Below are 25,766 nucleotides of genomic sequence, written 5' to 3' on the forward strand. Positions count from 1 at the left end.
TTATCAAAATCTATTTTAAACCGCAATTTCAAATGTCTATGCAAACTCACACAGGAGTCTTTTTCCGTAGTTTGTCACATCAGAACAATGAGGTACAGCTGTACTTGTTTTCAATATCGTTATATTTCTTTCTTTTTTTTTTTTTGTTTGTTTTTTGTTGGATTTAACGGTGCGACACAATTACAGGTCATATGGCGACTTTTCAGCTTTGATGGTGGAGGAAGACCCCAGGTGCCACTCCGTGATTTATTTCATCACGAGCGGGCACCTGGGTAAAACCACCGACCTTCCGTAAGCCAGCTGGATGGCGTCCTCACATGAAGAATTCAACGCCCCGAGTGAGGCTCGAACCCACATCGATTAGGGGCAAGTGATTTGAATATATTTCTATCATATCTTGTTTAGATGAGACAGTAAAGAGACAATTAAGTTCTATGGAAGGCCGGTATGCCATGTTAATCGAAAAATACTAAATATCGAATATTGAATGCCAAATGACAATTGTCAAATGATAAAATGCGGGAAAATGAATGCCAAATGAGTACCAAATGCGCTTTGTTTAATGTTTAAATTAAAAGCTAAACCTATCATAGTGCTGCGGAAGTGGATAAATTAGTCTTTTAAATAGTCATTCGTCTATATCTAAAGCAATTTATAACATATATAACAGTTTCGGCCATAATAGAACACGTTATTGCTATATATTTAAGACTGTTTGAACATGATATGCTTCAAATAGTGAAGGTAACAGATTTATTTTAACAGCAAGACATTAAGCGATATGGTTTCCCAAACCATTTTAGTTAAATAATTTGCTAACGCATTTAGCAGTCATCATTTGGCAATTAACGTGAAAATTCCATATTTGGTATATAACCTTTGACAAAATTTAATGTCATTTAGCATTACGTATTTGACATTCATCACTCGGCATTCAGCATTAAGCATTTACCAATCAAGTATTTTACACTTATTGAATGACTTGCAGACAGAAGTATTAAGAGCCGTTTAGCGGCATAAAATATCTCCTAGTAACTGGAATTATTTTCTTGTCCTTTAGTATCATCGAGTCCATTCAATGTCTTTATGGTAGAATTCCGCTTTAGCCTGTGCTGTGTTACTTGAAGAATATTTCTTGATTTTATTATTTATAGTGATCTGAATCTGTCAAAAAAAAAAAACAACAATCCACGTTGATAGCGTTCTAAGTTTTATTTTATTAACTATCAAAGCAGTAGCGTTCTAAGTTTTATTTTATTAACTATCAAAGCAGTAGCGTTCTAAGTTTTATTTTATTAACTATCAACGCAGTAGTGGTTAAGCGCCGCTTGGCGGTGGCAATAAATCTCTTCTTACTTTGAATCAGTGTTGTTATATTTTGGGATCAAGGAGCTCATAAAACATTTCTTTATAAAGGTGTTCGTCTAAAGGTCGCGTAACTTGCTTTATGAAGTCATATTCGGAAAGTGTACACATCTCTAAAGAAGTTACATAAAACTGATCATAGAGAGTATGACTACTTAAAGATATATATGTAGGTCACTTAAGTAAATAAAATACTTGCTAATCACGATATTTTGCCAAAACGTACAGCTAATGGTGACCGTTACATCCAAAGGTTTCATTGTATTCCTATCTTGTCGAAATTGTCGGACTAGCGGTCTAGCGGCCTTAAGTATCCATAGGTTTCTTTGTTTGATCGTATATTCTAGATTATTATTTTCCAACTGATACAATAGCCTGTTTTAAGTATTTCATTGAGCATTACTTAACAAAACACAAACGCGACTGTTTCTTAATGCCAAACTTTGGATTGTATTCACATTTTTCTATATTTTTCGAATAATATTCTAAATTATTATTTACAATAGATACCCGGATGTGTTGGACTGCCAGTCCACTAAGCCGCCAGTCCGCTGAGCCACCAGGCCTCTAACTCCAGCAACATTGCATTTTGTACAGTATTCCCAGCTTGTGGGAACTGTGTCAGAGAACTTTAATATCTATCTTCAAACTGATTGTTCTTTTACGTGCAGTGTCAGGGGCTTATATCAAGGAATAGATAATTAATATCATAACATAATTTAAAGTGACATTGATGGATAAGGTATTACGGTGACACAGAGGTATGGTGGGACAGAGGTAACATGCACTCCTCTTTTTTTTATAAATTCCACTTCTCCTTTTATGTCGATTCAATGAGATAATAACTATAGGGAACGACTTAGTACGTCGTTGTAACGGGTTACAAAGTCGTTGGAAAGAAAAATGAGAATGCAATTTTAAATTTTTTTATTGCATTGAAAAAATAATTGTGCATTAAAAAAGAGTAGTGCATGCAAGCTATGTCAATGCAACGACTTACTTACTCGTGGGAACGGATTAGCTATGTCGTGGGAACGACTTGCTATCTCCTTCCCATGACATAGCTAACTCGTTCCCATGACGTACCTATCTCGTTCCTACGAGTTAGTAAGCCAATACAAATGTTTGTTATATTTATTTTATCTGTGATCATCCTTCGAATCACTTCAAAGGTAACCCCTCTTCTCACTATGAAATCTTCTAAGTCGTCTTCCATCATGGCGACTTTATTACAAAGAGAAATAACTTAACATTTATAGGTAATAAATATAGATTACGCATGTTGAGCAAAATTTGACTGGATGGCTACTGTCGTTGGAAAGAGAAATTAAGTCGTTCCCATGACATAGGTAACTCGTTCCCGCGAGTTACCAAGTCGTTCCCTTGGCATAGCTAGCATGCACTTCTCTTTGTCTTGATTGTACTGTTCTTAATTTTTACTCTTTTTATTTCAATGCAGTATGTTTTATGGCACTGCTCTTTTTTATTTTGTTCCCACGTTTTAGTTACTTGTTAACACGACATACTAAGTTGCTCACTCAAGTAAGTAACTCTTGGGAACGACATAAAAAGTGGAGTGCAATCTAAAGAATGGAGTAGTGGATACTTCTGTGCAACTGTACTTGGAAAAAAAGAACATGTGTCGAGTGTACTCACCGAGAGTTTAAAAATACATTTGTATCTGAATTTAGCCGGTGTAACTCGTCTATGTATATATACCGATTAATTGGCCATAACTCTGCAGATACTGGTCAGATATAGATATTAAATCTTTGGTTTAACGTATGTACGTAAAACTGGTCAGTACAATTATGTATAACGTGTGGACAAGATGTCTGAAACCTGACCATATTTCAACATTTAATTCAAAAGCTATCGTCGATTAACTGCCGTTGGTTCGAGTCGCAGTACTGACATGGATTTTATGTTTTATGGTCTGTCCTGTAATGGTAGTGTAACACTGAAATGACTCAGGAGGTAATTTGTTTAAAAACACTAACTGATACGAATGTCTGCTCTGTCTTGGAACTATTCACAGTTTATTTGCTTATTTGTTTTGGGTTTAGCGCGATTTTTTCAAAAATATTTCAGTTATGTAACGGCGGGCAGTTAATCTAAACAGTTTTCCTGGATTCTGTATCAGTACCAACCTATTCTTCGCAGCAAGTAATTGTCCCTACATGAATAAGACGAGGAGGACGAATGACTTTAGACACATTTTTTTTCATCAAATTAATTGTCACGGAGAATATATGCCACGGCCGGTAATCGAACTCACGGCCTAACGATCCTTAGATCACGCTCTCCTACTGAGCTAACTGGGCGGGCTAACTGTAATAGTTATTGTTCGAGGAATAGGTCTGCATTGTGTTTATAGACCTATGTGGGATTTGTGAACCGAGCGAGCGTAGCGAGCGAGGTTTTCAAATTTCCTCACAGGTCTATAAACACAATGCAGATCTATTCCGAGAATGATAACTGACTTACCTACACGCTTCTTTGTTTTACATAGTTCAGATTGGTTTCGGTTTGAAGAACATTTATGTGCATCTGTTCACAACGAAGCACTGACCCTGAGGACTATGTATGGGAAAATATAAGAGTGAACTAAGTGTTGACTGAAAAAGGGCAATATTTATTTTGCCGAACAATACCTTAACAAATATATATTTTCACATATCTGGGCGAAAAATACCGCCCCGTACCTTAACAAATACATATTTTCACATATCTGGGCGAAAAATACTTAACAAATATATATTTTCACATATCTGGCCGAAAAATACCGCCTTTGCTAAACAATACATTAACAAATATATATTTTCACATACCTGGGCGGAAAATACCGCCGAAAAATACCTTAACAAATTTATATTTTCACATATCTGGGCGAAACATACCGCCCTTAGCAAATAGATATGTTCTCATATCTGAATGGAGTTACAGCCCAGTACCATAACAAATATATATATTCACATGTTAGGGCGGATAAAACCGCCGAAAGCATATCAAGAAATGTAGATGAATTTGCATATTAAGAGAAATCTTTCAAAATTAGAAAACTGTCACTTGAAAGAGGAGGTGGAATGGGAGGTGGTGGTAAGATAAAACCAGAAATTAGCCAAAATAAAATTAAAGAAAAAAGCGTGCTATTCACTCTTGAATGCTGACGAAGAAGAAAGATGCCGTTTCTCGATTGGTTCAACGGTATCACGTGATAAAAGGAATTCATTGATTGGCTTTTACCGTAGTATATAAATTAACATAATTCAGAATAGGCCAGATTCGCTCCAAATGTACAACAATGACATAAATAATTTTATCTACCTATAAAATTCATTTATGTGCATCTGTTTACAACGAAGCACTGACCCTGAGGACTATGTATGGGAAAATATAAGAGTGAACTAAGTGTTGACTGAAAAAGGGCAATATTTATTTTGCCGAACAATACCTTAACAAATATATATTTTCACATATCTGGGCGAAAAATACCGCCACGAAAGACCAGGGAACAAGTGACCTGGGATGCCGCCCAGAGACACAGAGACAGATGCTTGAGTGTCATGGTAAATATCCATGTAACAAGTATGATGTGGGTGTGTAAACAAGTTTAAGAAGATTATAAGGTGAATTGCAAATGATTGCCGTCTAAGACAGATATTTCATTCCGAAAAATAATATTATAGGATGGTCAGAAAAATATAAAACACATTAGTAATTGACTATGGTGTGTCTATAAATTTTGTACAAAACAATAGCAAGAATCGTATAGAAACAAAAAGGAAGAACCATTTCGTTCAAATGACTAACACTAGACAAGCCAAGTTTAACAAAGAACAAGTTCAGTATTAAAAGGAAAACCGTTGCTACTGACTGTCTCTGCTTATAAAATGAGACGCCACTAATGTTTCTTAAGCTCGAGCTCGTCAAGCAATGATAAATGACTATAAATTTCGTAGCCTAAGCCACTCGAGCTATAAAGACACTTTGCAAACAATAGAACATTGAAAGTTGCTGCTTAAAATTGACACTTGGAATATGCTTTAAGCTCCCGTCTCAGACAGTCGAGTAATATAAAACTAAAACATTCAGCTTGCTGCCTAAGTCAGTCAAGTAATAAGAAAAAATTCTAGCTCGCTGCTTCAGTCAGTCGAGCAAATAAAAATGAAGAAAGTAAGCTTGTCGCCTCAGACAATCGAGCAGTACTGACTGTTTGTGTTTATAAATCGATGCACTCCTCGTCGAGCAATGGGAAAAGTCGATAAAGCTTGCCGCCTCAATCAGTCGAGCTAAAATGACACTTTGTAAACAATATAATATCTAAAATTGACACTTTGAATATGTTCTAAGCTCGCCGCCTCAGTCAGTCGAGTAATTTATAAAAACAACAACAAAAACAGACTTAAACATCAAGCTTGCTGCCTCAGTCAGACTGTTCATTCGACGTATTTATATTATCATATAGATCTAGCCGTGCTAAATTCTTTCACTGTGACAACCATGATAAACTAAAAACGAACACTTGTAATATATGTAACGCTTTGCTACCCCAGACAGACAGTGAAGAAAGAAACTCAAATTGGTGGTAAGCCTTTAAATACCACTGGAAATGGTTGCTGAATATACCCGTCAAGACAGAATGTGAGCTCTGAAAATCACACTTGACTATATAGCTGTTATACAGGATAGTTTGTGATGTTTTGACGTATGTAGTTTGTGTGAGCCTGTGACGACCAACTGCCGAAGCGTGAAATTTGTGTATTGGAGAATTGCATGCCATGGGCCAAAGTTGTCCTTCTAATACGGAATGAGTGTGTTGTGAACGTAATGGGGCCGACAGTCTTCTACACAGAGTTTGAGAATGCGTCGGATGAAAGTTGAAGGAACTGGATGGCCGCAGCGAAATCGTAATAAAGGACCCTTCCAAGTTCAGATTGTGTTTAAATATATCTGTAAGGCCCGTAATGGGCACAGATTATGTGTTTTGAACGGTGAAGTACTATCGTGAAGGGTACGAAAAGGTCTTTCCGAAAAAGGACCTTTTATGAAATTAGCACATTTATAAATCTGTTAGTAGTTTTCGTTGGAAAATATTCGGGTATTCAGAATAAGATTAGAGGTTGGAGCATGAAGAATTGCGATGAGGACCAGTGTAACCAAGATGAAAACCTATGGTGAAACCTAGTATTAAGTAGTCGTGACCTGATGATCCCCTTAAGTATCTTGACAAAACATTTACCCGTATGGAAATCGTAGGTTTGCCAACTATGCCACTATTTTTGATTACGAGTAATGTTGGGTGTGGTTGTGGTGTTAACAAATTGTTAAATGTGGGTGGAAAAGGCGTATTCTTACAAGTGAAGGCACAATGGCCAGAGTGATATGATCCTCTGCAGAACCCCAAAACGGGGCCGAGGGCATCGTGGCTCTCGGCATAAACATCGCCTGTTGTATGACCAGCAGATATTGTTAAGGAACTAGTGGGTCTACGGAAGATGTTTCCTTAAAAAGAATTATTAGGGAAAGGGCGTGCATGTTGTTTTGGTTTTCTGCATGGGTTAAAGCCATGTTTGGTAACAGTAATGCAAAGTCGATGAACTTGTTGTTCTGAATTTGTTTTGTTATTTAGGGACTGCGAAATTGAGAGCGTCCTTGGGGTGGAAGCCGGTTCGACGAAGTATGTATGGCTACCAAGCATATTTCCTGCAAGCTGATTTACATGTGAATTTACGACATGAACTAAATTGTCTTGTTCCTCCTCACTGTTTAAATAGTCTGAAATTGACGTATCTTCGTAAACTGTCGACGATACCTCGTTGTTTGTTTTAGGCACAACATGCTGGTGTACCGTCTGGTACTATAAATGAGTATCTGTCTCGTGGTAGCAGAGCGTTTTTGGCGTTCCATCTGTAAGAAGAACATAATAATATTAGAATACTGAGAAAAATGACTACGCCAGAACATAGTCTGGAACCTCAGAACATAGTCTGGAGCCTCAGAACAAATTCTGGAATCCCAGAACACAGTCTGGAACATCGGAACATAGTCCGGAACCTCGGAACATAGTCTGTACCTCAGAACATAGTCTGGAACCTCAGAACAAAGTCTGGAACCTCGGAACATAGTCCGGACCCTCGGATCTTAGTCCGGAACCTCAGAACATAGTCTGGAACCTCAGAACATAGTCTGGAACCAACCTCGGAACATAGTCTGGAACAAACCTCGGAACATAGTCCGGAACCTCGGATCATAGTCCGGAACCTCAGAACATTGTCTGGAACCTCAGAACATATAGTCTGGAACATCAGAAAATCAGACTGGAACATCAGAACAAAGTCTAGAACATCATAACTTAGGTCTGAAAAATCAATAACAAAGTAGTCTTTAACATAAGAAAATATTTATGAACTACAGAATATAGTCTGGAAAACATCTGTAAGACAATCAGAATAATATCAAAACACTGTGAAACTTAATAATACTATTTCATGTATATAGCAAACGTCAGAACAAAGTCTGGAACCTCAGAAAAAAGTCTGGAACCTCGGAACATAGTCCGGAACCTCAGAACATAGTCCGGAACCTCAGAACATAGTCTGGAACCTCAGAACAAAGTCTGAAACCTCGGAACGTTGTCCGGAAACTCGGATCATAGTCCGGAATCTCAGAACATAGTCTTGAACCTCAGAACATAGTTTGGAACCTCGGAACATAGTCCGGAAACTCAGAAAATAGTCTGGAACATCAGAACATCAGTCTGGAACATCAGTCTGAACCAACCTCGGAACATAGTCCGGAACCTCGTACCATAGTCCGGAACCTCGTACCATAGTCCGGAACCTCAGAACATTGTCTGGAACCTCAGAACATAGTCTGGAACATCAGAAAATCAGACTGGAACATCAGAACAAAGTCTAGAAAATCATAACATAAGTCTGAAAAAATAACAACAAAGTAGTCTGTAACATAAGAAAATATTTATGAACTGCAGAACATAGTCTGGAAAATATCTGTAAGACAAACATAATAATATCAAAACACTGTGAAACTTAATAATACTATTTCATGTATATATCATATGTCAGAAGAGAGTCTGGAACCTCAGAAAAAAGCCTTGAACCTCAGAACATAGTCTGGAAACTTAGAATATAGTCTGGAACCTTAGAACATAGTCTGGAACCTTAGAACATAGTCTGGAATATCAGAACAAAGTCTGGAATCCCAGAACATAGTTTGGAACCTCAGAATATAGTCTGAAACATCAGAACATCAGTCTGGAACCTCAGAACAAAGTCTGGAACATCAGTCAGAACAAAGTCTGGAACATCATAACATAAATCTGGAATATCAGAACATAAGACTGAAAAACAAAGTAGTCTGTAACATCAGCAAACATTCATGAACTTCAGAACATAGTCTTTGACACATAATAACATTAAAACACTGTGAATCTTAATAGTACTATTTCATGTTCATATCATACATTAGAACATAGTTTGGAACATCAAAAATAGACTGGAACATCAGAAGAAAGTCTGGAATATCAGAAAGTAATCTGTAGCAACAGAACAAAGTCTGAAACTAGAACATCAGAACAAAAATCCTGAAAACAAAGTATTCAGTAACATAAGCAAATATTCATGAACTTCAGAACATAGTCTGGACAATATCAGAAAATAGAAGGTCCAGAAAACATCAGAGACATAATCTCGAACATCGTAACTCGTACGGAAATCTAAAATTAGTCTGTAACGTATGACAATGTAACAAACTGTGAAAACTTACTATTAAAAAAAATATTATTATTATTTTGTTACTATTATAATACATCAGAACATAGTCTGGAACATCGTCTGGAACATCAGAACATAGTCTGGAACTAAAAAACATTTGTCAAATAGCAGTTTTATCTTATTTATCTTTAAAATGACACGTTTGAAACTGATAAGGCAAATAAATACTTTAAACAATCATATAAAATTAAAATTCACACTGTTACCTTTATTGTGATTTCAGTGGCAAAAAAAAAATAATAATAACAATAACAATATATTTAGACTCCAAACAAATGCCGGTAACAAATTTTTGAGATGTACCAGATCGTACTGTAACTTGATATCGCATTGTGGCAACGTTAAATGTCGCAACGCCGCTAAATGTCGCAACCACCGTTATATGTCGCAAGGTTGACGTTAAATGTCGCAACCACCGTTAAATGTCGCAAAATCGTCTGCCGCTAAATGTCGCACCTTTAACGTTAAATGTCGCAAAAATTTGCCCACCGTTATATGTCGCAACACCAACGCTAAATGTCGCACTTCTTATTTGACACTATGAATATCAATTCCTTGTGTATATTTACTTTTTTGAGGGAAGAAAAATTAACAGGTTTATGTAATACAAATAATTATCTTAATGATAAGTGCTGTTACGTATAGCAACAAGCGGACCTTGTTGGCCCTAGATCGCTCACCTGAGTTCCACACCTTGCTTGAACAGTCACGCAAGAAAAATATTTATTATTTTGTAATAGGACCAGTGTTTTAGGACAGAAATATTCTGATGTTTCTTCTAACTAAATACGATTTGGTAATGATGTTGTATGTTTGTGGGGGGTTGGGTATGGTTGGGGAACAGGGTGAATAACGACACAGAAATCTAAGACACAAAACACAAACACACAGCACCAAGACAATTAATAGAAAATATAAATATTTACATTTCTGGAGTGTGTGTGTGGGGGTGGGGGGGGTGAGGGGGTGGGTAGGCGGAAATGTAGGTTAATTAGGGGAATGAGACTAAACAAAACAATTTTAAGAGACTAAAAGTAAAATAATATCAAAATTCCCGCTTTACCTAAAAAAAAGTACAGAGGGCCACATAGGATCTTTCTCCGCCATTGAAGCTTAATAGTTACCTTATGACTTTAAATGTAAACCTCCAAACCTCCAAACAAAGAAATAGAATCCATGGCTGATTAATAGAAAATCTTCGCACGGTTTTCTACAGCTGGTACAAAACACAGTTACAGTCTTCGTGTCGCGTAGTTAAACATCCTGTTGTGTAACAGGCCCGGATCGCGGCCCGAGCCGATCCCCCACCCCCAACCCCACCCTTGTTGGCTTAGTAGTGACTTATACTCATCTAGGTTGCACCCGACTATTTTGTAAATAATATTTTCTCAAAATGTAGACCCAAAACGCCCCAGAGGCGAACATTTTACACTTATATTTCAAAATTCACACGGGGGGAAGAACCCTTGACCCCTTAAAATGAGGGGAGTACCCCTCCAGTACCTTAAAATTAAGCATCCCCAGCTTTTATTATATTTGGCTGGCTTATCATAGTAGGTTGTCCCCCTTGAAAATTATCCGATAAATCAATATTGGTTTCCCTATTGATATTACTTTGAGCAATAGATTATATAGGAAATTTATTTTTAATGATTAATTTCCAATATGTCTTTTGGTTTGTGAATATTTTACCAGATATGACAGTAAACTTCAATTTCTTTTCTTCAATTTAATGTGAAAATATTTATTCTAACTGAACATCTTCTTGCTTCCAACTTTGTTTTAAAAATATCACCGTCGCTTATATTGAACATATAGTGAAAAACAGTAAACGTTTCAATTTCTTTTACTTTAGAGGCAAATAAATCATATTTTTCAAAGCATGACAATTTATTATCACATATGTAGGTATTCTTGACTTTATAAACAATACAATAATATAATTTTAAGTGTAATAGGGTAAAGGCTTCTTGCTTCCATTTTACTTCAAAGTATATCAAGAAATAAAACACTTGTGGATTTCTTAAAGTTCTGATGTAACTTAAACCGTGTTAATTAACGGAACTGCATATACCAACAACTGACATACGATTCAATATAGTCTTTTGAAATAATAACGTTCATAATTGTCTAATTAGTAAAAAACATAGAAACGAAAAAAAAAAATGAAAAGAACATAATAGAACAGAGCTATGATTTTTCACCAAACTGTTTATGAGAACATTACGAGTCAACATAAATTACATAATTTCCGACTGAAAGCTAAATATCTTTGGAATACTGAAACATTTAACGACAGGAGAAAAACTACTTCAAAGAATAATTTTCTAATGAAATAGTGTAATTTTCAAGTTAGGCGCTCATTGAAAGCTGGTGAGAGGGGGAGAGCATGTGTACATTTATTTAAACAATAGACACAGCATAGTTTCCAGGATGTGCAAAGAAAGAGTGAAATAAACATTATACTATCATGTCTATTTTAGAAATGAAATCCAAGCTTGAAAAATTTGGCATGCTTTCCGTAAGTTTGCGCGGCAGGATTATCTACATTTTTTTGTCACGGTTTTGTTCGTGGAAAACATGAAAAACAGCCACCTTTACAGCTAAAGTTAGTTTTCACGATAAATTTGATTTCATGATTAAATTGTATAGTATGTACAAACACATATCTGAATGGCATAGACAGGATGAATCAGAGCTAATTGTTTTAAAAAATGAGTTAGGATCTCTATGACACACACACACCTATGCTGATCAGAAAAAAGTCAGAAACTTGAATCATAATTCAATAGATTCTTTCTTTCTTTGATTTCTATGGAAAAAACCTTGGAACAAGACCAGTTAATAAAACATGTGTGTGCGTGTTTTAGTAACATGTATGTTTTTTGTTAAATTGCTCGGGTTTTTCTTTGCCATTACCTGTCAAATGCTTAGTTTATTACTTTATTTTATCATGTTTTAAAGAGAAAACTTCTAGGCATGAAAGTTAAAACAAAAGTACCGTTATATGGACAAGAAAAATCAATCAAAATGGGAATACATGTATCTTCACACAAGTTTCGTTTTTCTCGAGGAAAACTATTATATATGCATGTGTTTGTGGGAAAGCTCGTTTATGAAATAATTTTCAGATTTCAATGTTTGGCAGGATTCAAAGTTTCAAAAGAAAAGAAAAGAAATTTATCTAAATGTTTTCATTTTCTGTAACATGACAACACGAATTTCGCAATATTCATTTTCATAAGCTAACATAATGTTTTTTTACAGAAACGTTTTATATCTTCACATGAATAATACTTCTATATGAATCTATAAAACAACATGATTTATATCAAAAACTGGCTACATGTGTTATTGCTTTCTATGGAGTAACATGCGAGCTTAATTTCCGTGTATTACCTAAAGCAAAATATTAGACTAATGCAAAATCTATGACAAAGAATTATTGACTTAGGTCATGAATGACACGACTTTAGCTAACTTAGTGTAAGGGAGGTAATCTAGTTTGAAGGGAGCCAACAATTAAGGGAGAGAATTCTTGCAAATTCTCGTTAAAAGCTGACCATGACCAAAAATGCACCAGAGGCAACCATTTTATACCTGTTTTTTAAACTTTCCCGGGGAGAGCCCCTGAGCCCTCGAAAATGGCAGGAATAACCCATCCCATGCACCGAAATTTTGAACAAAAAATGCAATAAAAGTCCAGCATTCCATACCTGTATTGTGAAGGGGAAAAGACCCTAACCACCTAAAATAAGGGAGTGCCCCACTAGTACGTATCTCAAAAAATAGACAAAAATGCATCACAGGCCAGCATTTCATACCTAAAAACTTTCCCACAAGTACGGATAGAGGAACCCTGTACCTACCGCACGTCGCCGGTGACGCTTTTGTTTTTAACTGGTGCCCCCTCCCCCCTCCTCCATCAACAATTTCTGGCCCCCGGGCTGTTGTGTAACGAAATTCAGGTCGACTCAAGACATGCGATACAACGCGCGACAATACGGAGCGCGAGCTTAATATCTCATGAGCTAAACAGGACTCCATAGAATTACATAGTTCAGACCTGAAATAAATTTAGAACTGTGGCGAGTACTACGTTAGTGCTCAAACCTTTATATATAGAAGATATAACGTATGTTTGGTGCGGGACCACTGAAAAGCAAACGTGCAGATTAGAGTGAAAGGTCATTTCAGCCCTTCCAAAATCAACACATTGCATACTGATGCATGCAAGCATGCATTACCCAATCTTATCTCTAAGTTGTAAAGACTCTTTAACTTACCTTATTTTGCTGTGCGACATTTAGCTTGGAGTTGCGACATATAACGGTGGGCAAATTTTTGCGACATTTAACGTTAAAGGTGCGACATTTAGCGGCAGATGATTTTGCGACATTTAACGGTGGTTGCGACATTTTACGTCAACCTTGCGACATATAACGGTGGTTGCGACATTTAGCGGCGTTGCGACATTTAACGTTGCCACACGCATGATTGCGAGCTGCGGTTGATAAAATAATTAAAAAGTCATTCGTGCTACACCACAATCTTTATATGGAATTGAAGGTCAGAGCTGTTTACATCATTTAATATACCATTTAAAATGTCAGACTGCACCGCCTAGATAAACCTTTCATCACATACAACAATAAATTTCATAATAATGAAAATATCAGAGAATTATCATTTTACTGAATGAAAATTTCACATCAGGAAAGGTTACAAGGTACAAATTTTGATTTAATGCAGCAGATGTCACCATAACAAGACTAATACAAACAATGAAAAATCTTGAAATGTTATCATTCTGTAACGTTTTTAGCATGGCAACATATTGCACACAGTTTGATATAGACCATTAATTACTGACCTTGTTAGCAATCAAAGCAGTAGGGTATATAGAATAAAATTTGGGCAAACGTAAATCATAAAGAATGCCCTTTACATTAACTGCTGGACAATATTGATATACTCTTTTCAAATCTAAAGCATAGAATGCTAGGCATACTACAAAACATGGAGTGGAGTCGTGGAGTGGAGTCATGGAGTGGAGTCGTGGAGTGGAGTCAAAATTGGAGTGGAGTCGTGGAGTGGAGTCAAATTTGGAGTGGAGTCAAATTTTGGAGTGGAGTCAAATTTGGAGTGGAATTGTTGAGTCAAAATTTTGAAATGTATTAAGCCTGTGAAACTCCATCTACGGTAAATTCCTGTTAACAAAATATTGATTTATTGCCCTTTAGAGAAAATGCGAGTCAGTATATATAATTATAATATATTTCTGAAATAATAAATGTAGTGTCTATATCTATGTTCTAGTTCCATGTATTTCTAACACCTACCATGTGGTTGATTAGATATTTGAAGGTTTAATTAGGGTATAATAATGGTTGTTGCCTACATTAATTTTCATTTTAAGTGACAGGAGAAAGGTTGTGCATTATCATAGTGGTGTCAATTCCAATTAAAAATGATAAAAAAAATTCTAGCATTTCATGATGTAGCACTGGATTTATTATTTAAATTTGAAATGGCATTTGCATTTATATATTAAATGTTCATCACATGGAGATAACATGTTGTTTTTCTTGTTGTTGTTTTTTCTTGTTAATTAAAAGTAACAGACTTTTAGGTGAAACTTTATAAAATACATGTTTCTTATCTGTGAAATGCATTTGAGACCACTGGGATGAAGGGGCTATTGGAATCATTAGGTCAATGTCACCATTTGAAGAGAATTTTCTTTCAAACATTACACGCATAAATGGTTATGACACAGCCCTATTTCTTAACAGATCTTACCATCACAGCCCTATTTCTTAACAGATCTTACCATCACAGCCCTATTTCTTAACAGTTCTTACCATCACACTTGCACCAGATTTTAATTCTTCATAAATATCATTTGGATTGATGCAGAAATGAAAGTGTAAACGTAGGAATCATTTTTTTTTATTGATCAAGGCCTTACAACTCTGACTCTGCTAGACTTTTTAATCTGATTTGCCTTATAATCACCCCTGATCTAAATCTTAAGATCATTTCATATTGTATATAAATATGATTAGGATTCCTAAAGAAATCAAGATACATGTAATGTACTAGATCTAACAAGGTGATATGTAACAAATTGTGTTAACCTGAAGGGCCGACAACGTTTGACTTACAGTATACAGGTGTAGCCCAGAATCAAACTTGGCTGAGATTTTAAGATTACATGTATTTTATTTTGATATGTATGTATATAGATGAAATAGGAATAAATTAACTAAATTATTTGCCCAATATATTTCCAGAAGGTAGTTAGTTACCTGTGATAAACACACAATGGTGAAAATTAATGAAAAATCCAAGTCATAGACAGAGTTTTAGATGCACAGAAACATACCGTAGAAGTGGTAAAGTTAGCGGGGTGGAAATTTTGGCAAATTGTAAAAATTCGCTAATATTTGTAATTAAAATTGTAATGTACCATAACAATGTGCTATCATTACATAAGTCAGGAAATCAGAAATTTGCTCAAATTTGCGCACGCTATACACATGGATTTAAAACATCGCTAACTTTTTGACACTCAGGAATACGAGGGTCGTTCAATGAATAATGCTACTCCATGTGTAGTTCCTTAAGCAATTTTTTGGGAACAAAGTAACATCGGAATAAAAAAAAATCGTTAAAGCCAATTTATAAAAATAATTATTTGAATGAGGTGTACACGCTGGTATACTGGAGCATATCAAAAAATAATCATAACTTAGGTTTGACCTGGGCATCCAGCTCTCAGAATAATAGAATAACTTGTGAAATCTCAAAATTCTATCATTTTTGTACGAGATACAGCAATTTGTGATGAGTATGAGTTTGTTTTTAAATATTTATTGCGTTTTTCATTTTACAAGACAACTAAAACATCTTAACTCGAGGTTAATTCCATCTGGAATGAGTCTCGAGAGCGATTAATCTTAAGTTGTAAGAACTTGTTTCGCAATCGAGAATAAAGAAATTAGTATAAACTTAAAAACAAGAATTTTGTCAATGATCAACATCACACCTGACAAAATTGCAGAGGCTTATAATGTACTCAACTCATCATTTTTTTGAGTAAAAATGTGCAACCATTTAATACAGTAACACTAAATTGCGGGTTGCTATAATGGAAAAATGTTTCATTGTAGCAACTTGCAGCCCGCAAAATATATACATATACACTAAATTGCGAGTTTCGGGCTGCAGGTCGCGGGTGGATACAATAGAAATTTTGTCAGCAATAAAATTAATGAACTTAACACACCAACATGCATGCTACTTATTTTTTTTACCCGAGCTAAACGGTAGTCAATATTGCAATATCAGTGGACATAAACAATTTCAAACACTAATATGCATAATCACAAATGTAACAAGTTTAAATATCTTAATTTTATCTGACTTGCATAAATTCCTCTTGTTTATTTTAAATTAAATGCTGCTGAAATAATTCATCTAATAAGATAATTAAACTTGTAAATTGATTTTGGTATTTAGAATGGGACTGAAAGGTTCTCATAATAAATCTGTCGACAAATTTTGAAAATGATCTAAGCCCAAGTGAAAAATTTGTTAAGTAAAACAACAAAAACAACAAACTTCAATAAAAAAAACTGATGAGGAGTGTTATATTTGTTCACTGATAAAGGTTATGAAAAATATTGTCTATTATTATACCCAACCCATCAGAGAATACATCAAGTAGTAATTAGAACATGCTCTTACAGTTGTTCAGTTGGAACTTAGTTTTGGGAACTTGGTTATTACTTTTTACCAGTATTTTATACTGTGGTCTATTTGAATATGTTCCCATGGGTTGACCTCCTTTTGATTTGTTTACAACTGTTCTCAAAAAAATAAAATTTTATTTCATATCTATGTGATGCTTTAAAATCTTTTCAAAAACAATGAGATAAAATATACTGACAATTAACAATTTGATCAAACCCTCTGTTCCGTGTACCTACAATCAATGTAAGACAAAAGCATTATTATGTTGAATAGTTATAAAAATATCAATAAATAAATATTCTTGATAAAACAAATTTGACCCCACTCCATGACTCCACTCCAAGTTTGACTCCACTCCACTCCGAATTTGACTCTACTCCATGACTCCACTCCAATTTTGACTCCACTCCACTCCAAATTTGACTACACTCCATGACTCCACTCCAACTTTGACTCCACTCCACGACTCCACTCCATGACTCCACTCCACGACTCCACTCCATGTTTTGTAGTATGCCAGAATGCTATGAGTAATAAAGTTACGTATCTTGTTCATCTAAATATGCAGTCCTCTGTTTAATGTGTTAACCATTGCAGCATGGATGTTGGAATATAACTGCCGTTGGCCTCCATCTGACAGGTGTACACCGTCTGCTGAGAAGTCAGTGGACTGGGCCACTGCGACCAAAATCCTTTAATACGTCAAAAAGTAACCCGAGTATGTGGATGTTCCTGAATCCGTGCTGATAACAGATTCATCAACCCGGTGATTACACCGAGAAGTGTAGCGGCCTGTTTCAGAAGGTTGACATTGGCAAATATAGCAGATTAGCACTCTTTTGACGTATTTAAGAAATACCAACCTGTCCGCAAGATCCACAATTCATGAAGTAAGAGTGTTGAGGTCCGCCTCTGTTCAAGAGAAATCGTTTGTTCTAATCATGAGAACCATAACGTCCGTAGAAAAATTATCAATGTCCGACAAATTATTCCGTAGTGTTTCGACGTTAGCTCCAGGATAACAAGAATATTTGACCAATGACGACGACGATAGTTTTAAATGGAAATGTCACAAAAGAATGACCCAAAATCTGGATGTAAACCGCCATTCTGAATTATTTAACGAAGTTTACAGTCCAACGCCGTGTACAGGAAAACATCGAAATTTACAAGTATATCCCATCCATACTGCAGTAAACCAGAGTGTAACTGTTAACAAATATGTTGTGTATTAGATTACCATAATTATTCAACCAAATCACTTAAGATAAAACCAGAAATTAGCCAAAATAAAATTAAAGAAAAAAGCGTGCTATTCACTCTTGAATGCTGACGAAGAAGAAAGATGCCGTTTCTCGATTGGTTCAACGGTATCACGTGATAAAAGGAATTCAATGATTGGCTTTTACCGTAGTATATAAATTAACATAATTCAGAATAGGCCCGATTCGCTCCAAATGTACAACAATGACATAAATAATTTTATCTACCTATAAAATTCATTTGTAACGTGTATGTATGATAAAAACAACAAATAGTTAGAAGGAACAAGACAATACGTGTCACAATTTATTTGATAATATTAATATAACAAAATGCCCAACTTGCTACGAACCTGTAAATATATTTGTCAGCAATTAGAACATGACATTTTGTATTGCATGAAAAATCCGTGTACATTTGGGAAATAGTCTCTCTCCGAGATCATCCATGTGATTCTAGTCAATTAGTCAGAATTTGACGCGAATTGTATTTTATAAGTTTTTTATAATTATTCTAAGAAACTTTAAGTTTATTTAGATATCCTGATTCTGGCACACGCCAAGATGACACAACGAAATGTGCTAAAACTGCGCGGACACCATCTAGAAGATATAAAAAGTTTCATTTTTCTTGACAATGAAAGTAAAGAGTACAACTAATTAAGAGGTTTTAGTTCGAGGCCTCCGTTTTTATTGACATGGCAACGATTTGAATAAACATTATATAGTTTAATGTCGTTTTGGTCTTCCACTTCTGATTCACGTGAAGAAGTTGTCATATACTTGTCGATGTCGATACAAGTATAGAATCAATGAAACCTTGTACACTGCAAAATATCTAATGATATTTAAAGGCATAAAATGTCAACTGTTAATTCGATATGAGATAACGACATTCAGCAAAATTAGAACATTTTTCATAATACAAGAAATGTACTTTAACAAGTTTCCCACCAATTACCACTACCTAAAAACTGCCTTTATATATGTTTAAACTGTCAATCTTATTTCAGACACGCTCGGAATGTATCGCAATAATATAACTGGGTTATTTTCAAAGATACAACTTATGTTCCATGTTTATTGTACAGAAAATCGTCACAATTTTCATTAGCAGATTATTAATTAACTTGAAGGAAATTTGTGTAGTTTGTATTTTTTGCAGTTATTTCATTGACAATATTTTACTTTGTAAAATAAAATGTCCTGTTTCATGAAGCATACTCCACACTGACGGAAGAACTTTCAGACAAATATCCAGCCCTGTTCAGAATTGAATGTTTTATAAACTTAACAGTAAAGTCATTTTAAGATCAATTTTCAAGATGTAAAACTGGTCGGATTTTTTCACTTAAAACGTACTTTTTTGAAACAATTGATACTATAGTTACGGAGTCAATCACGCGTTCACCTTACATGTCATGCACGGATTTCTCTTGATTCTACTGCATTGTTTCGATCGCTTACGTGTAACTTTAAATTCAATCTCTGACAAGTGCGTAAGTGTGTCGACAATTTTTCTCAGTGGTTAGAGTATTGGACTAGCATCGGAGCGACTCGGGTTCGATTCCCACTACAGGCACTTGAGATTTTTGTGTAGAAAGTAGAAGTAGGGCAGGTCTGGAAATTGTTAAAGACCTCTTAAGCGGTCTATAAAGTGTTTATAGACCTTATCGGAACAAAGAAGCCGGTAGGTATATATAATCACAGTTAAAGACTCGGTCAAATGAGATAGTAAGTTCTACTCACATTTCGAAACTTTCAGAATGATATACAGTGGCTGCGTAAGTGCCTACATATTACCGACATGTAATCACAAAACTTATTACCGCTTAAACACATAAAGAGTCCGACTTTATGCTGAAAGGAATGCATGGTCATTGCATGGAAAAAAACATGCGAATTAAAGGTGCCCAGTCGGATAATTACGACATTGATCAGTATGATATGACCTGACAATTTGTTGCTGTATTTTTATTTTTTATTTATTTATTTTATTTTTTTTTTATAACAAGCAAAATTAGTTGTTAGAATCCGACGAGAAGTTTTATAAATTTGTTTTATAAATTCTACTGAAGGAAACGGTCCAAAAAAAGAAACAATATCCTATATCTGCGAAACTTGACTCCCGTTATTTTTATTTGTTATATTTCTGAAGTATCATAAAATCACAATATCAAGCAGTGTACTTTTTCAATAAATAAAAAATAAAATGCAACTGTAATATACAATAAACCATGTACACTTAAAAAACATAAAATTAATTTACTTCCGCATTCTATGCCCTACTTTTGATCTTAGCGGTTTTATCAAAATCAGATATATAACAAGACAAGTTTAAACATACTTGTACCGTACAGCGTAACTAAGTTTATATAAACAGAATATTATCATACGATTCAAAATGGCGGAAAAAGGGTGTGGGAATATGGAAAATAACAGCTCTGGTGATGCAGTTCCTGGACGAATAGAGCAGATATTATGTCAGCCGTGTTCAAGTAAGGATAAACAAACTGTAGCTGATGTGTTTTGTTCAATTTGTGATGAATTTCAGTGCTTGGATTGTTCAAACATACACAAAGCGTATGCTTTCATGAAAAACCACAAATTAGTGAACGCAATAGATATCAAAGCGAAACCAGTCTCGTTTGATATGAAGGGCTTAGACCAATGCGATGAGCATCAAAAACAATTAGAGTTCTTCTGCGAGGATGAGAATCAGCTCTGCTGCAGTACTTGCGCTATTGTCGATCACCGGAAATGCCACAGTGTCGTAGAAATACAGAAGATTGCCGGAAGATCTGCATCAGCAAGTTCCCAATTAAATGCCAGCTTGCAGGATATAAGAGAGAAAGCTGAAACTGTCATTAAATATACCAAGTCGTCAAAAGAGCAACTGGATCAAGATGTTAAAGAAGTGTCTTTAAAAATTAGACGAATGCGTGATGATGTAATGAAACTGTTTGACGATTTGGAAGTTTCCGTTGCTAAGGACGCTGAATCATTTAAGACAGAAACACTCAATAAATTGACAAGGAAGCAATCAAACAGTGAGAAACATATTGCTGATGCCACAAAATCCCTGGAAACAATTGATAATGTTCATCAGAAAGGGACGTCATCACAACAGTTTATATTGGAACAGAAAATGAAGAAACAAGTCGATGAACTTAGCAGCAACGTTGACAAGGAATATCAAAGGTTAGAGACCGTGACCGTGTCGTTTGATTTTGATGAAACATTGAAATTGCCCCCACTCTCGATTTCTGATTATATTCCGGGACAACTGACATTAAAATACTCCGTACCGGAAGCTGTGAAACCAATAACACCTGTAGATCCGATTGTTAAATTAACGAAGATTACTTCCATTGATCTGAAGAAGACCGGAGATGATGCCGAGGAACCGTTATATACAGGACTAGATTTTCTGCCAGATGGTAGGCTGGTTGCCGTGGATAATAAAAAAAAGAAATGCTTGATTTACAATGAGAAGCTTAAGAAAGTAGGATCATTTCAGTTATCGTATATACCACAGAGTGTAGTTGCTGTATCTGTGGAGGAAGTTGCGATAACAAGTGCTAATAAATACCAGATAGACTTTCTACGAGTCAGTAAATCTAATGATATATCTTTGATCAGGACATGTAAAGTTAAGACCAAGTATGAATCTATATGTATGAAAGATGAGAGACACTTTGTTGTTGGAACTATTGATGATACAAGGCCAGTTCGTATTGTATCTTTGTCAGGAGAAGAGAAAGATTTCAGTATCAACTGTCCAAACAAGAAATATCCTATAGGCACTAGTGCTTGTACATATATAAGAAACAGTGACAAAGTGGTTCTAACCGATAGATACGAGCATACTGTCTACATATATGACATCAGGACCAACACCAGTGTTGTTGTCAAGGACGACCAGATCAATGAACCAGTGGGTGTAGCAGTAGATCCTTCAGACTGTCTCCTGGTTTGCAGTATTAAAACACACTCCATTGTACAGATCTCTCAAACAGGTCGGGTCCTATCATCGTACAAGTTAGATATGAAAAATCCACGCATAGTCTGTGTTTCCAAGAACAAATCAATTATTGCTGTCACAAATAACTTTAAGGGTGAAGGAAAGCTGCAGCTTTTCAAAGTTACATATTAAATTCAATTCAATGGCATATTCTGAGACATTTAGTTTGAAAAGAAAACTTAATTTAAATTTCAAAGTTGATTAAAGTTGTTCAATATTATATGTTACATGTAATTGAGTTTTTTTTTATGATTAAAATGAACATACTATAAATGATATTTGTTCTGCATCTTTGTCAAAAGAAGGGGCAGGATTCTCAGTATAGAGATAGTATCTAAAATTTCAAATTATTAAAAGCAATTAAAAATAAACTTTGGTTTAAATATAACATTTAAGACGGAATATAATACATAAGTCTTGATTTTATCACTTTGACGCGTGTTGTTTAAGATTTTCTTAAACTTTTTATTTAATTCCCATGTATCCCCTCTTGCAGATAGTCCTGCTTATGAAGTCATATTTAATCCCAAATTATACCTGGATTATTGCGGGAAGAACTTAACTCAATGCAAAAAAATGTTAAAAACATGATTATTGCATGACATCGGAAAATGTTTTAAGTCTAAAAAAATAAATTCCGGTCCACTATTTAAGCTGAAATTTAGATATAATGTCATTTCTACCATATCATACATCATATATAAAAACAAGAAAAAAACTCTTCATTATTTACCATGAAATTGGAAATTACAATGAAATGACTTATCACTAAGTTTTTAACCATACAGTTACTTCATTCGTCCTATCAACTGGTGTCATACAGGTGTACAGGTTAATGGAGGGAAGGATTATTATTTTTTGTCATTAATTGATCTCTAGTACAATGTCTACTCTTTGATGTCATTCATTCCGTAATCTTTTCTTTTACGTGGCTAAAAGAACAATAGAGAGAACAGAAGAGTAGCCACATAAATACCCATATGTAGGAAATTCCTCCGTCCGTCTGTCCGTCCGTGACACTGCTTGTCTGGAGGATAACTTAAAAAGATTGAAGTTACCAAGTTGTAACTTTATACAATGGTAGAGCTCTTTAAGAGGAAATGACGTGACAAAAATCCATAACTCTAGGTGGTCCCAGTTTTTAATTTTCTCCATTTTTGAAAACCTTGTCCGGGGTATAACTTTAATACTTTGTACAGTATTAACTTTATACTTTACATATTGATATAGGTCCGTGAGAGAGAGTGCAATGACAAGAAACCATAACTCTAGGTGGTCCCATGTTTTGATTATATCCCTTTTTTGAAATCCTTGTCTGGGACATTACTCCAATACTATGTAAGGTATTGACTTTATACTTTACATATTTATAGAGGTCAGTGAAAAGTGGATGCAGTGACAAAAAATCATAACTCTTGCTGACCACATTTGTCCTGAACAGAATTGTCGTGGCTGTAAAATCCTTATTCTGCAGTAATTTCGGGGAGCATCCATTATTGTTAACAATCGCCTTGTTTGGTCTGTTTAATTATGACTTTAGACTATGAAGTGAAATATTCAGCACTGAGAAACCGAAAGAGAGAGGGTGTAACAATAAAGATTGTGGTTCAGTTGTGGTTTGGGCTCGTGCAGACGAACATCGGCAGACATCTGAACAATGTTACTATAGCATTGCAAGACATCTTCAAGTTCATCTGAATATGATTATTTTAATTTACTATGTATAGGTTTTCTGTTTTATATTATTTTGAAATGTCGACAAACGCACAACGTACAATAATCACATTTAAACCAGTGTCGCATGTATATATGAATTGTACGTGGTATATGATTAAAACGAAATATTCTCGAACAAACATAATTGAATTTTAGAGTCACCTGCATGGGTCATTCAATACTTTTGATAGTAGCTTTAAGTGATCACAAGCATTTATTCCTTTTCGATGAAAGTACATTTCTTGGCAAGTCTACATCTTATATTTCTACTTCCGCCGCGGATAGGCAACAACATACAATCATATTTTTCTATGACTGAAAGCGACGTTTCCTTTACGAAAAGTGAATTTCTACTATTGTCTATGAAGATACTCTCTTTTTTGTTTTTGTTTAAATTAACAATTTACTTTTTTATCTTTTTTGTTTGTTTTGCTTTACCCGTAAAATGATTTTTACATAATATGTTTTAAATATCATGTGAGCAGCTGAAAACTATAGTTTAGCTTCCCGAAATGACAATCGGTAGTTTCCGTGTGATTACGACTTTTATTGTTAGGTTTTGGTATTCTTCGGACATTAACGTAGCTCATTCAAGGAAAGACTTAACCAAATGGAAACGATCGATCGTCAGTAATTTTTCTACTACTTTGCAAGATTCCTGTTACAAAAAAGGTGCATCCGAATATTGGTGCAGTTTGAACCGATGCAAGCAATTAAGTACCGGAGTCTAATTAGTTAGCATAATTGTTTACGTGTGAAAATAAACCATAGTTTGACGACATAAATTACTGACCCCAGCCCCACGACCCCTTCCTCCGGGCCCCACCCAAAACATACCCAAACCCCACTCCCTAACCCGCTTTTATTCCAAATGAAACGAAAGGGAGAGCAAAAACAAATAATACTATCTATTATTTTGGTGCAATATGTCAACTATTGTGACAAAGATAAAGAATTTCTTACATTTTAGTGTAAGAATGTTTAAGGTATTTTGGGTTACCTACCTCTAAATACTAAGGTCCGGCAAAAGTCAGTTTTGTCTACGGAACTTGCTATTATGTGCGTTTAATCTCACTGTGCGGAATCACATGACCAAAATAATATATAAACCAAAACAAATTTATGAATAACATCGGATAATATTGGCGCAACTTATGCTGTAAATCTCAAATATAGCCTATCATATGGCAACATAGATGTATCCTAAAACTACATGGATTTCAATTACATTCACCTTCTGATTATCATGAACACTTCAAGAAACTGATACTTCTTATTTTCCTTACTGTTTGTAATTACCGGATATCTATCATTATTGTCAACTACACAATGATTTAACAATTTTCATTAGTCTTATTTTAGGCTATGTTTAAATTTCATATTTTATCACTGTAGTGAATCTATTCATGTTCTTCAAAATATAACTTTTGTTTAGAGATTATTTTGATCATGTGATTCCCCACATTGAATCTGCTGATGGTCAAACTGACTTCATGTGTATAACTATTTCCATTATAAGAAAAAATAAAATATCAGATACATGTAGATTATAAGACATGATGAAAATCTTTTGGCTTAAACAATTTGTTGAAATAATGGATATTTAAAAATAAAACCAGCAGAAAAATCAAACAGAGCAGACAGTGATAGAAACCCATGGACTCGATAAAAGATTTTGATGCCTTTGTGTGTAACTATGATTGTCTGCAAAATGAAGTGTGAGAATTAGGACTGTCACAGGTCTGTGTGAATCTATTCATAGGTCTGTATCTATAACGGATCCTGAAATTTAATTACCGACAATATCTTGCTGTTGTTTTTTTTTTCAAACGCAATTCAATTCAG

The 25,766-nt window shown here is 35.0% G+C and overlaps 1 protein-coding gene and 1 long non-coding RNA gene across 2 annotated transcripts; one reads left to right on the top strand and one right to left on the bottom strand.

Annotated features, from left to right (window-relative positions):
- Nucleotides 1–3,979: 3,979 nt before the first annotated feature.
- On the bottom strand, nt 3,980–18,263 carry LOC128558373 (uncharacterized). The gene is made up of 2 exons (XR_008371566.1): nt 17,783–18,263; nt 3,980–7,275 (listed from the first exon to the last, which is right to left on the bottom strand). It is a non-coding gene; the product is annotated as an uncharacterized LOC128558373 (long non-coding RNA).
- Nucleotides 18,264–20,585: 2,322 nt separating this feature from the next.
- On the top strand, nt 20,586–22,337 carry LOC128558724 (uncharacterized). Its single transcript, XM_053548892.1, has one exon. It carries the CDS (start codon nt 20,586–20,588, stop codon nt 22,335–22,337), a length of 1,752 nt encoding a protein of 583 aa, XP_053404867.1.
- The last annotated feature ends 3,429 nt before the right edge of the window (nt 22,338–25,766 follow it).

This window comes from Mercenaria mercenaria, chromosome 7 (assembly GCF_021730395.1).
Source record: "Mercenaria mercenaria strain notata chromosome 7, MADL_Memer_1, whole genome shotgun sequence".
NCBI lineage: Eukaryota > Metazoa > Mollusca > Bivalvia > Venerida > Veneridae > Mercenaria > Mercenaria mercenaria.